This window comes from Doryrhamphus excisus, chromosome 12 (genome assembly GCF_030265055.1).
Source record: "Doryrhamphus excisus isolate RoL2022-K1 chromosome 12, RoL_Dexc_1.0, whole genome shotgun sequence".
Lineage (NCBI taxonomy): Eukaryota > Metazoa > Chordata > Actinopteri > Syngnathiformes > Syngnathidae > Doryrhamphus > Doryrhamphus excisus.
Window position 1 is genome coordinate 9,930,244 of NC_080477.1, and position 12,597 is coordinate 9,942,840.

Genomic DNA, 12,597 nt, shown 5'->3' on the forward strand with positions numbered 1-12,597 from the left:
TCATTTGTTTAAAAAATAGATGCCTTCCTGTATTTCTGCATTCATTTGTATTTTTGTATGTTTTGTTCAGTACTCCCCCAAGGCCAGAACTCCTCTCTCTGCTCTCCCACTCTTGTTCTTCCTCTTTGTCATCTCCCTAACATTGAGTAACACAGCTTCATGTCTAATGACAGTTCCACACGCAGCAGCTCTAGGCAAGGTATATGAGTCATATGTACCATTATAAATATAAGTGCCTTCCTGCAAATGGGTTTCTTTATTCGCTAACATACAATGACAAATGTTGAGTTGTGTCCAGTAACTGTGAAATATAATCTCTAGATTCTACACTAAATACTAACAGGTATGTCAAACTGTCAGCTGATATTTGTTCACTGTGAGCACCAGGCAACCTATTTGCAACAAAAACACCACACGGTAAATAGTTTATTTTCTGTCCCTACTCCCTAATTTATTCCAAGAATGACACCTTCCAGGGCCAATGTAGTGAAAAAAAATGTATTATTCATCCATCCAGGTTTTGAGTCTGTAAAATGTGGAATGCATCAACTTATTAAAGGAAAACTGTACTTTTTGGAGGGATTTTGCGCATCATCCACAATCCTACATATGTCTTATCTTCTGTGCGTTCTAAATAGCTAATAAGCAAAGAATTCATGTAAACGGAAATACTTTTTCACCTTCTGAAAAAAAACACAAACCTGCAACAATGCTCCTCATTTCCATCCATCTTCTACCGCTTGTCCGAGGTCGTGTTGCGCGGGGCAGGAGCTCAAGCAGTGAGGCCCAGACTTCCCTTTCCCCGGTCACTTGGTCCAGCTCCTCTCAGCGGATCCTGAGACGTTCCCAGGCCAGTTGGGAGACCCCAACGTGTCCTGGGTCCTACCCGAGGCCTCCTAACCTCCCCAGATGCCCAAGCCACCTCATTTGGCTCCTCAGTCCAAATTGTCTGAAATTGCCTTTTGAAAAATGGCTGAGATTGAATGAGTTAACATGACAAAAATACATCAAAATAAGTAGTATCAAGAATGTACCTGTTTAGTACATGGTCACAGCATGTATGTATATAAAACCTTGTTGGTGTTTTAATAGCAGTCTTTGTAGGAGACATAGATATGTTCCGTAATTTGATAAAAAAAGATTATGTGCCGTAATTGACCTGTTTTTATATCTTTTAGAATGCACAGAAGAGATGTGTGTTCATGTGTCATATAAAGATTGTGGAAAAATTCCCAAAAAAGTACACGTTTATTTGAAGGCATACAACCAATACATTGTACGATGTCATCCCCATCTCACACCTGCCTGATTTTTGTTCAGAATTTTATCATTAGTGTCCTCCTCTGTGCTTGCAGTTTTATCGCCATAGAGTTTCCATTCAGTCAGCATTCCCTTCTTAGCCAGGACAAAATCTATCGGTTTCTGTCCTGTATAGTAAGACTTAATATGACACTGCTAGTTCTGTGCAAAAAAAGTAACAAATCACCACACTCTAGCAAACTGACAGTCAGGTTACTGGCCACCAGAGCTTTAATTCGCACTTCCTGTTGCACTTGAGATGAGTCCTGGCTGCCCACCCCCACAGCTGCTCATGTCACTCCATTCCTGCTCCCTCTGTCATACTCTACCATTTGCCAACTAGCTTACTTGCCTGAACTGAGATACGTAGATGCATCACACGGAAAGGAGAAGCTCACTTTGGCCTTATTCATGAAAGTGAGGGGAATAATAGTTGATGATTATTGTTAGATGTTTGAAATTCCTTTGGGGAAATTAGATCTATTTTGTCTTCTGGACTATTTTTTTTTTGTTTTCAAACCTAATTCTCTCACCTGCAGCTTGGGAGAGATCTTTGTGACATGCTTGTGTACAGTATGATGCCTGTCAGCAGTTTAAGTTGCGTTGCCAATCTCAAGGGCACCTTGGCACATCGGAATTCAACATGTTCTTCATACTAAATGTCCAGATTGAAAGTGTATGTGTGTGTGTGTGTATGCAGATGCAGTGCTCATAAAGAGGACCAGCATCTCACTAACAATAACATCACATTTGCTTATCCTGGTCTGCAACAGGTCTCCAAAATACTGCCCTGTTTCCTGTTCAAAGTAATGTAAAAAAAAAAAAAAAAACATTTACAATGATACAAATCCTCTTACGGATGTATAGTCATAGTGTCATAATTATATGCATGTTCCACATCTTAACAGAAAGTAAGAGTCATGTTGTCTCATTTCACTTCTATTCTTGGGTCTTCCTATAAGAACCATAAAACAGTCTCTCAGGAATGAAATTTATAGTATGGCTACAACCCAAGTTTTCACTATGAACATTAAAGTTTAATTTTATCTTATGGCTGTCTTTAAACAACGCTACCAACATCTTCAAAATGTAGTCAGCTGCTTGAGATTGAAGTGTAGTTCAAGTTTTGTCCTTTCAGAAAATATCATATTTAGTTTTAAAATCAGATTACACGTACCCTTTGTAAAATACATCTTAAATCCTTAGTCACAGCAGTCATTTTTTTGTATTGGATTCTGGGCCTTTTTGTGTACTGTGTATTTCTCAAAAGCACCGCGTTCAGTACTACAAGCAAAGTTTTCCAACTTACTTTATATCACCAGCCAAACCAGTCTTCAGTGACTGATGCACGATCGTGCCCGCTGTCTTGTGATATGCACATAATGTGTACATAATGAAACAAGTTTAAGATTGCAACATACATACTGCAATGTATTTTAAAGGGGTGTAATATTTTAGCTTATGTATATAATGTAGTATGATAGGCATACATGCAGAATTTTTTATGCCGCACTTGTACCTAATGTTGTGGCCATGCAATGCAGGTTGCTGTTACCACTGTCTGTTTACTGCCATCTGAAAATTAACACAATACTTATATTGTAAGTAGCACGCCTGCTTTATGATGATTTCATGGAATAAGACAATAATACTTGTTTATAACGAGTAGCCGCCTCATCCTTAGTGTTATGTGTTGACGAATAAGTTCAGCTCCTGAAGCTCTGTAGTGTAATTGTGTCATTAGCAACAGAATCCTAACAGTTTCCCCTTTAATAGGTTATCATCAACAGCACCATCACACCCAACATGATGTTCACCAAGACGTCACAGAAGTTCGGTCAGTGGGCCGACAGCAGGGCCAACACGGTGTTTGGTTTGGGTTTCAGTTCCGAGCAGCAGCTCTCTAAGGTGGGTGAAAGCATATTTCTTTCTCTGCTTTGGAATGTTCAAACTATTTGAATTAATTTATCTCCATGTGAATGTGGGCTATAGTTGCAATTCCACCACACGATGACTCTGTTCAGCTCAATACTGTGGGCGTTGAAAAGGCAAACTGTTCTGGACTGTAGAGCGATGGCAGCTATGTAAAAAAAGTATGACAACATTTCAGTGTAATGCAATGGAACATGATCATGAATTGGACAAAAGAGAAGGTAAACAACAAATGTTAATGTATTTTCTTTTGCTGCTACATCATGGTACAAACATTTCTCCATCGCTCCATCACAGTTTTTCAAGAATGAATAAATGATCGCTGTTTTGTGGTTTACTATGATAAGTCTATGATAAGTCAGGAAATATTGAAAGACAAATCATATGTACTGTAGTATTCTGGTATCTAGGCATTAGTAATGTTTTTGGTTTCTTACTTTGTCCTTCTTCCCCACTCCATTTGAAAACACTTAAGTTTAGCATCTAAGTAGTTAGCTCGGTACCTTGCTGTGTGCTACTGTATGAGTGGCGGCTGTCTCTTATGTTGCTGCAGTGATCCCGTAGCTTCCGCGTTAGTGTCGTGCAATGTGGTGTAAATAAAGAATAATATGAGTGTAAAGGTGACTATAGGGTTGTTAATTCATGTCTACAGGGCTCTAATAATGATAAGAAAATGTATTTAGATAAACATGTTGTGGAAATATTGAGTCCTACTTTTGTGGAAATTCACTCATTGCAGTCAGGAACCATTTAACGATGATTAAAGAAAGGCGACTGTATTTGGTTACTGTATAATTTTATTTGTTAGTCCAATAGAAAGGTGACAGAAAGTGGTACAGCATGGATCAGATCACTTGGCGCCTCTCACAATTTGAAAACTGAGCTGCACTGCGAGATAGAAATGGAACTTAAACGTTACACACTGTATCCAAGTATAAATTGGCCACATGTGATGCAAAACTTAACGTATGCCATTTTCATTCTTGCAGTTTACTACAGTTTATTCTTGTCACTTTCAGTTTGCTGAGAAGTTCCAGGAAATCAAAGAGGCGGCCAAGATGGCAAGAGACAAATCTCAAGAGAAGGTGGAGATGCTAAGTAATCACTCGGAGGTAAACTATCACACCTCATACAAGAATTCTGATTCTGTGCAATCCTTTCATTGTTTTCCTTTTATAGTTGATCAGTACTGAAAGAAGATGATACATTTTCATGTCTCTTAAACTGTTTTTTATTATGTATTCCACTTTTCTGACCTATAAATATAGTTCGAATGTTGTATTCTCGTGTTAAACTAAAGTTTCAGATAATGAGGTTTGTGCATTTGGAAGTGAGCCCTGAAAGAAGTTTGGGATGGCTCTGAACGCTCTGTTTGAAAAGGCGTGGTTAAACCGTTCCTTTGTGATGTCACAAAGGGAACTTCCTTAGGACTGATCACAGCGGAGTGGGCATGCCCAGTGGCTGGTCTTGGGTGCAATGAATTAAAACGGACCGTTTTGGCAGGAAACACAAATCCAATGAAATACATCTGAATAGGTGCAGATTCTGGAAGAATGAGAACCATTTTTGCACTGGTTATTGTGTGTAGCTGCTCTTTAAGAGTCCACAACTCAATACATAGGGCTGAAAATGAGCATAGTAGGTCCCCTTTAAAATCATTTTGTGGGGGCTATATAAACATAGCTATATAACGAGCAATTTAAGATGACAGATAACTAACAGATTTAAAAAAAAATTACACAGTTTGTAAAAATGAAAATGACTGTGTTTGCCTTGGGCCCCCAACTGACTAAATAGATGGAGGTGGGCTGGAGGGTGGGCTGGAGGGTTCTGACTCTGGCCCATGTGAATACTAGCAAAATATACACATATTGGTAACATTAGTAACACATGTATTGGACATGCCATAGCTGACTTGTCAGGATTGTTTGCCAAAAGAAAGTCAAGTGTCCAATATCACAGTCAGTGCAGGGGCCATTGAGAGGGCCATTGAACTTGACAAAGGTTCAGGTAAGCTCTGTCCATTCACATAAATTGACCTAAAACGTAAATGCCCCCTTATCCTCTCCACTAGGAGTCTGGACGTGAAACACCATCAACCAACCAAGCTTCTAGCATTAATGGAACTGATGATGAAAAGATCTTTCATGTCGGTCCAGAGGTGTCTGCCCTGCTGAAGAATGAAAATGAACTCCTCAAGAGTGCAGTAGAACAGAGGTATGAGTTTTCATTTTTCTATTGACGACAAAGCTGATGGACTGTTTAACTTTCTACTGTACATGTGAATTTTTTTATCTGTTCACAAACTTTTTTCATCACATAGCGGACAACCCACAAGGGACTTAGCATTAGTCATGACATAGCCTGCAGTTATATATTATGTTTGAACGTCACTCAAAAGTGTCTCTCTATTGCTGTTGGGATTATCACATCTCCTAAATCACCTGCTCCACTCGGCCGTTTGACTTTATTAATCCTATTATGGAATGCAGTAAATTATAATTGCATGAAACAGCAGATGTTGCTCCAGATGGGATTCAAATGACCCCAGAACAGTCAACTGTAACAACACTGACTCATTTTAGTCAGTTAGCAACACTAAATAAATCATGTTAGATCCAGATGGGTTGAGGTTCTGGGGGCCCCAGCCAATTATCATACCCCCTATGGCAATATGTCTCACTTTATATATAGCATCCGAGTCTGTTGGGTAACACTGTATCATGGAAGGCAGTTAACTGCACTGTAATTGCAAGATTATAAAAACTGCATATATTTTAATGGTAAATCTCCACGTGTAAACCAGAGTATATTTATTACTTTAATGGTGGTGCCAGACTCAACCGTGAAGTTGGTTCCTTATCTATTTAAAAAAACATTATTAGAGCCCTCCAGATATGAACTAACACCCCTACAGTCACCTTTTACACTCGTATTACCCAATATAGTAGACATAATAAGAATAAATAATCCATTTAACACATAAATAAGACTCTTTTTTTGAGTGTGTTGCAATAAATGTGTTTCGTTCATTTCGGCTGCAACAATAGCCCACGTTTTTTATTATGGATTTTTATTTGGGATTATTGTGCCTGTTATATAGTAATTCAAACCTGCAATAAAATTCTGTTGCTTGGGCAGTCAGGTCTAGCATTTGTGTGTCTCACCAAACATTATAGTAACATTACAGACAGCTAGTGATGAGAGTAGAATGCTAATGTACATACCATTCACACCATCTTTTTAGTTAATTTAGCCATTTTTATCCTTTAAATACTTGAAAAAATATGCCAAAGTAGCTTCAATATGCATATTTGTCATAGTAAAAATAGTGAAATGTGGCGAAGGATGACTGTATTGCGATTTTCCTTTCTAGCACTTTTGCCAGGTGTTGGTAATGTTATGGCCAGTGAGTGCATGCCCATAAAGATGGATTACAATTTGGTTTTAAATGAAAGAAAACCCCATTAGAGGGTTTAAAACGTACCCTTTATTCTTTTATCATAGTACTCTATTTTGCAGGAAATGTACCAGATAATTACACGCTTGTAAAATCTGCGCGAAGAAAACATCCAAGCGCACAAATCTTTCATTCGTCAGTCTTTCAAATTGCTTTCACTTGCGCCGACAAGGCTTACTGTAGAAGTGTGACAGCAGCGAAGGACTGCAGAAGGATGGTTTTTTTTGCACGTCTGGCCACATGTGATTCAGAGCAGCACAGCCATGCATAAGGAAGGGAACACTAATGCATACTAAATATGTATTACAACCTATCCAGTCTTGTTGATAAGGTAGAACCACCAACTGCAGGCTGTCATTTAATAAACTTAATAAACATTTGAGACTTTTCCCATCTCTGTCCCATTTGAATATGCCCCGAGAGTGCAATGCGTATTTAAGCCAATTAACTAGTCATGATTGGAATGATTATGTTGCATTATGCGTCACATCAGTGGGCACAAACCCCAGGCATTTTAACACTAGCCTGTTGGAATGTTCCCTCCCTTTTATAACGCTCCTTCTGGAATCGTCTCTTGTCTGACAGCAACACCAACGCCAAGAAGTGGGAAACTGAGCTGCAGACATTAAGAGAGAATAATGCCAGGCTGGTGGACGCGCTGCAGGAGTCCTCTGCTAATGTAGAGGGCTGGAAGAAACAACTGAGTGCCTGCAAGGAGGAGAGTGACACCCTCAGGGAAAAGGTAATACAGTTTGGCATGTCTGCAAGGAATATGAGATGATGTCTGAAGGCCCTCATTGACCTTACCAACTAAATATAAGAGCCAAAACATTGTTTGTCTGCCTACATATGGAAAATACTCAACACATTATATGGCAATTTTATCTTAATAGTCCTCTTAATATAAAATATGTATTGATTAAGAATTAATTAATTTTAATTAATTACAAGACTTGATTCTCCCTGCAATGCAGGATGGATAGATGGATGGGTTCTCCCTGCAATGCCTCCATTATTGTAAACAATTAAAATAAATACTGTATGGGGCCAATCCCACTTTTGCCCCTTAACCTTGTTTTTTACTAGGTAGGGGTAAGATAAAGGGGAACAGCTAAGGGGTGGAATTGGGATTCAATCATAATAATAACAGATTGAAATACTGTTTGTGTGAAGTACTGTACAAGTAAATGAAAGTATTAGGACACTTCTGGCATGGGGGCATGGGAAAGTAGATATTAGGGGGTTGTTTGGGGGGGGTCGAGGTCACTGCAGGCTCGCCATCTCTGTTCTACATTTCATGGGGTTCACGTTCTTTGTGCAAGCATGTCTCTGTGGACCTAACATTGTGCACTGCAGCATAATCATACTCATAATTATACATAACACAAAAGGGACTTACCAAACTAAGGCTACATTCATACTGCAAGTCAAGTCATGTGTGATCATATGTGACATGTATCTGATTTTTTTCATGAATATATCCGACCTATACGTCATCAAAAGGCGTGGTTACCATCAAACTGTGTCTTTTGTGTCTCCTTCCACTTTTGCATGTTTTAGATTGCAGAACTTGAAGCTCAGTGTAATGAGGCCAGTCAGGAGAAACAAAGGAATGCCCAACTCTCCGTGCGCGTGCAGAAGTTGGAGGCTGAGTTGCAAGACAAAGAGCAGGTGAGACGTCTGCATCACATTTGCTAGCAAGGCAAAACAGCTGACATTGGGATTATATTCTTGGTTTGGAGGTGGTATTTTATCTGATTCATGATTGTATAATGTATATAATAATGTTTATATATAATGTACAACTTAGTCTGTAATCATAACAGCAGGGAATTTTTAAATTTTGCAAAAAAATAACACAAGCAGATTTGCCTTCTTTTGACTCGGTCAACTATGATCCAGACTATCCCAGCCTCTAATGGTTGAAGTTCTAGCTAATGAGAGAGTCCTGTGAGGCCACACGGTCTTTTGACCTTTGCTCATTGCTCGCTTAATGTGCTTCTCCATCTGAACACAAGTCATTAATATCAACCTCCGGCAATGTTGAGTTTTGCATGCATTTTCACGTTTTATTTTACCAACCTCGTCTTGTTTTCATGGGCTCCAGAGATGTGAGTCATGAGTAAGTCGTTCGTTCAAAACTTTGGACTCAAGGGTACCGTCTGCCGTCACTGCTAGCTCGTTCACTTACTCACTCCTGTCTTTAGAATACAGAATGTTTTGCTATTCCTGAAATTGAAATTGAGGATCATCTCATATTCTAGAAGCTAATTTCAAATATTGCAATGAAAAAAAATCCTTGACCATACGAATCACTCATACTCGGTCAACACTGACCCAGAAGCCTGCAAAGGAAATTTCAGTGCTTGCAGCCGACTTGAGGTAGCAGACAGCCCACAGAGGCTCATCTGCTGAGTGACTCACCCCATCTAGAAACATACACACACCACCTCCGATTAACAACATGGCTATGGATTACGAAACCCTTCTTGCGGTGGTGGCAGACGCATCCTGATGAGCCATGAAGCTGCAGAAGAAAGCAAGAAGTAGAAATGGGAACGGTCTCTCAAAACGCAGATTCCAGTCGGAGCTAAAGATGTCGACTTGTGGTTTATGTTTATGGTTCCAGTGTACATATGTATAATATACAGTGGTGTGAAAGCGTTTGCCGTCTTCCACTGTATACCTCCACTGTATACTTTTTTTTTATTGTAGTTTTGTGCTAAAGTCGTCTTTTTGTCTGACCCAGGAGCTGGAGAACCTGAGGAAGCAGGCGGAGATAATCCCTCAACTCATGGTCGAGTGTGAGAGCATCACTTCCAAACTGCAGGTACTTTTACCAACCCTACCACGGAGTGTAAAGACACACACACACACACACATGTGCAGACAGAACAGGAACGTTTCTATCCATCGTTTATCCTGCAACATTCCTATCAAGTGTCTCACTAACACTGTCACATACTATCTATTAATAAAGGACCATCCCCAGCACAATACTGTGTGGGTTACCACCTTAATAGAAGTATTTTTTTTTTATTAAGTCAAATCATTTTTGTAAGAAAGGATCACCTGTCAGGCAGTGAGAGGCCAGGTGTGACATCACAGCAGCCGTGGCCATGCCTCAAGTCAACGTATGATTTTATCACCTCCACTCATGCTGGGCGGGGACCAGTACAAAAGAAACAATCGCATGCCTCCAGTTCCTCAACTGCCTGCTTTGTTTGTGTAACAGCCCAGTGGATGAACACCAACAAAAGGTTATTGAACTTTCTCTCCACTTGGATGGATGCTAGAATAACAACGGCATTTTTCTCTGATACTTTAGTCTCGCATTGAGGCCCGAAACAAAAACTGAACTTGTCTCCATTTATATCATATATTTATATATGTTTTATTCTGCATCTGCTTTAAAAAAAAAAAAGCCCATGTTTGCATTCACGTGTCTCCTCTACTTAAATATGACACCCACAAATGGAGACAGAGTTTCAGGAGTCAGCTGGAGCTCTCACAGTCATGTGGATGCAACACCCATTTAGCACTCCTATTTTAAACTCCTCCCTTTAGTTGGTATCTTTGGCATTAATGTGTCGCCTGACAGTCTGAACGAGCCGCTTCACCCCCCCTAAGCATCCCAACATAAAGTCAAACACAACATGTCTGCCAAACGCTGCATGAAAGCATTGTTTTATTTCTTTATTTTACCTACCATCTGCCTGATAATGTGGACTTATTTATTTCTAGATGGGATAGGATAAACAATCATTTAGAAATGTCAATCTGTGAAATGGGAGGACGGGACCCTGTACTGATCAGCAGTCAATCACAGGACACACATTAGACAACCAATTTACAGTCCCACTTATATTTTTTGGAGTGTGGAAGGAAAGGGGGGTACCAAAGGAAAAGGGGAGAAGAGGCTGCCCTACATATATTTAGCGTTCATCCCAATAATGTAATGTAATAATACAATAGTGAGTGTATGAAGATGGCAACACTGATGTCCTCCGTTATTGTTCAGGTTACAGAAACAAAGAACAAAGAGCTGGAAGGGAGGATCGATGTTCTTCACATGGACGTGGATGACAGTCGACAGAAGCAGAGCAACATGAAAGGCGAACTGAAGAAGTTCATGGACATCCTGGACGGGAAGATAGACGAGCTACACGAGTTCCGACAGGGTCTGTCCCGGCTTGGCATCGATAACTGAGCCAAGAGGCGGCTAGCGGTTCAAAGGTCGGGTACGTCTTCAGGGCACAAAAAAAACAAACAAAAAATACTACAGCATGTGGCACCCACCCAATAGTGATATCCACTCAGACTATGGGCGTTACTCGGAGAAGGATCTCACTTGTTGTCAATGAAGAGTCTCACTTTGAGAAAAACGCCTCACAAGCTGGTGGTGGTGGGTTGTTCTTCTCCACTTCTCCGTGTTTGTGGCTTCCCAAGAGGGGACTCCAAGGGCTACAAGCATCAGTTAACAAAGGGAATGCAGTTGAGTGTCACTCAACATAATTATATGGTGTTAATCCCTACACCCCCCCAACCCTCCCACACACCGCAAGAGCTGAACTCTTACAAGTTGTCCTCGCTGTTGCCTCCTGTCTATCTCAGGTGCGTCTCCAGACCCTTTGTGTGTTGATGAATAATAGCCGTGATGACACTAAGTGCCTCCGAGAAAGGGGGGGAGGGGCTCCAAATGATGCCATCACTATTTTTCTTAATGAATGGAGGTAAAGAAAGGTCATGGGTAATCAGACCGACTGGCCCCCTCAGTACTTCTTTAGATAGCATTTATTTACATAGAAAAGTCTGGTCTCAATAGCTTTTCATCCCAAACCAACAGAAGCCAATTTTAGACACTTTCTAGGACTGTCTGTGACTGTGTGTCTGTTTTTGTTCATGTGCTTCCTTACATGAAAGTTTTTCTTCTGGTCGGGGTGGTGATTTTTTTTTTTGGGGGGGCGAGTGGACCTGGTGCTTCTACATAGGGGAATAATGTGAACACTACTACCGATGGACTTGTGGCTTTTGTGGTATATAATTTATTTGGGTGCCTCTCCTTAGCAGTAAGTCTCCATGCCTCCACAGATGTATAATAATAATAATATGAAATATAGCAAACTTTCTGGCTTGTGAAGTTTTACCAGAGGACTTTGTACAACAATATTCTATTTTTAAATATTTACTTGCTGCCATATGAACCAATATTCTAATGTACCTCCAACCACTGTTGTAAAAATTGGAATTGCTGTGTCCATGTTTAAACCAAATACTCCTACATAATAACAAAAACTACTTTTTGTTGATGAGCCAACAACTCTTGTAAACATGTGACTTCTCTTTTTGTTGTGCAATACAACTGATTGCTAACCTTTGCTTTAATTACATCACTGTGTGTTTCTTCTGACCTTCACCTCGTTGATGAAACCCAAAACTGATACACATCCGTTCAAAAAAAAAAAACAAATAAGACGCGAGATGTTGAGAATGAAGGCTCAATCTACAGAGACGTGCATGCTCTTTGCTGTCATTTTGATTAACAGCAGACGAAATTGAGCTGTAATCCTAACATAACACACACATGACAAATGAGAATGAGGATTTACTGTCATTTTTTCCTCATAGCAGACACAAAGCGGCGTCTTCCCACCATGGAAAAACCCCAGTGAGGAAACAACTGCAGTATAGAGGATCAGAGGACAGGTTGCCGTGGCAACTTAATCCCACTCACTCTTTTTTTTCCTATTTAAAAAAAAATATATGAGTGATTGAGAAATATGTTCTCCTGTTTTAAATATGAAATGTGTCCACAAATCAGTTCTCAGATCCTCCTTTTCCCCCTCTAGGGTGGACCTTTTCAAAACTATCACATCATCTTCTACTAAAGAGTCCTTGGTGTTTAC

The 12,597-nt window shown here is 40.0% G+C and overlaps 1 protein-coding gene across 2 annotated transcripts in view; it reads left to right on the forward strand.

Moving 5' to 3' along the window:
- The window catches only part of homer2 (homer scaffold protein 2), a 27,072-nt gene extending 14,672 nt beyond the window's left edge, over positions 1-12,400 (forward strand). The window contains exons 3-9 of one of the 2 annotated variants that reach the window (XM_058089505.1): positions 3,076-3,207; positions 4,251-4,343; positions 5,306-5,448; positions 7,277-7,433; positions 8,252-8,362; positions 9,441-9,521; positions 10,713-12,400. In XM_058089505.1, the coding sequence (XP_057945488.1) occupies positions 3,076-3,207; positions 4,251-4,343; positions 5,306-5,448; positions 7,277-7,433; positions 8,252-8,362; positions 9,441-9,521; positions 10,713-10,901 (906 nt within the window). In that variant the 3' untranslated portion in view covers positions 10,902-12,400. The remainder of the gene's footprint in view (positions 1-3,075; positions 3,208-4,250; positions 4,344-5,305; positions 5,449-7,276; positions 7,434-8,251; positions 8,363-9,440; positions 9,522-10,712) is intronic. The other variant, XM_058089504.1, reaches the window with a different exon arrangement.
- Positions 12,401-12,597: the final 197 nt, after the last annotated feature.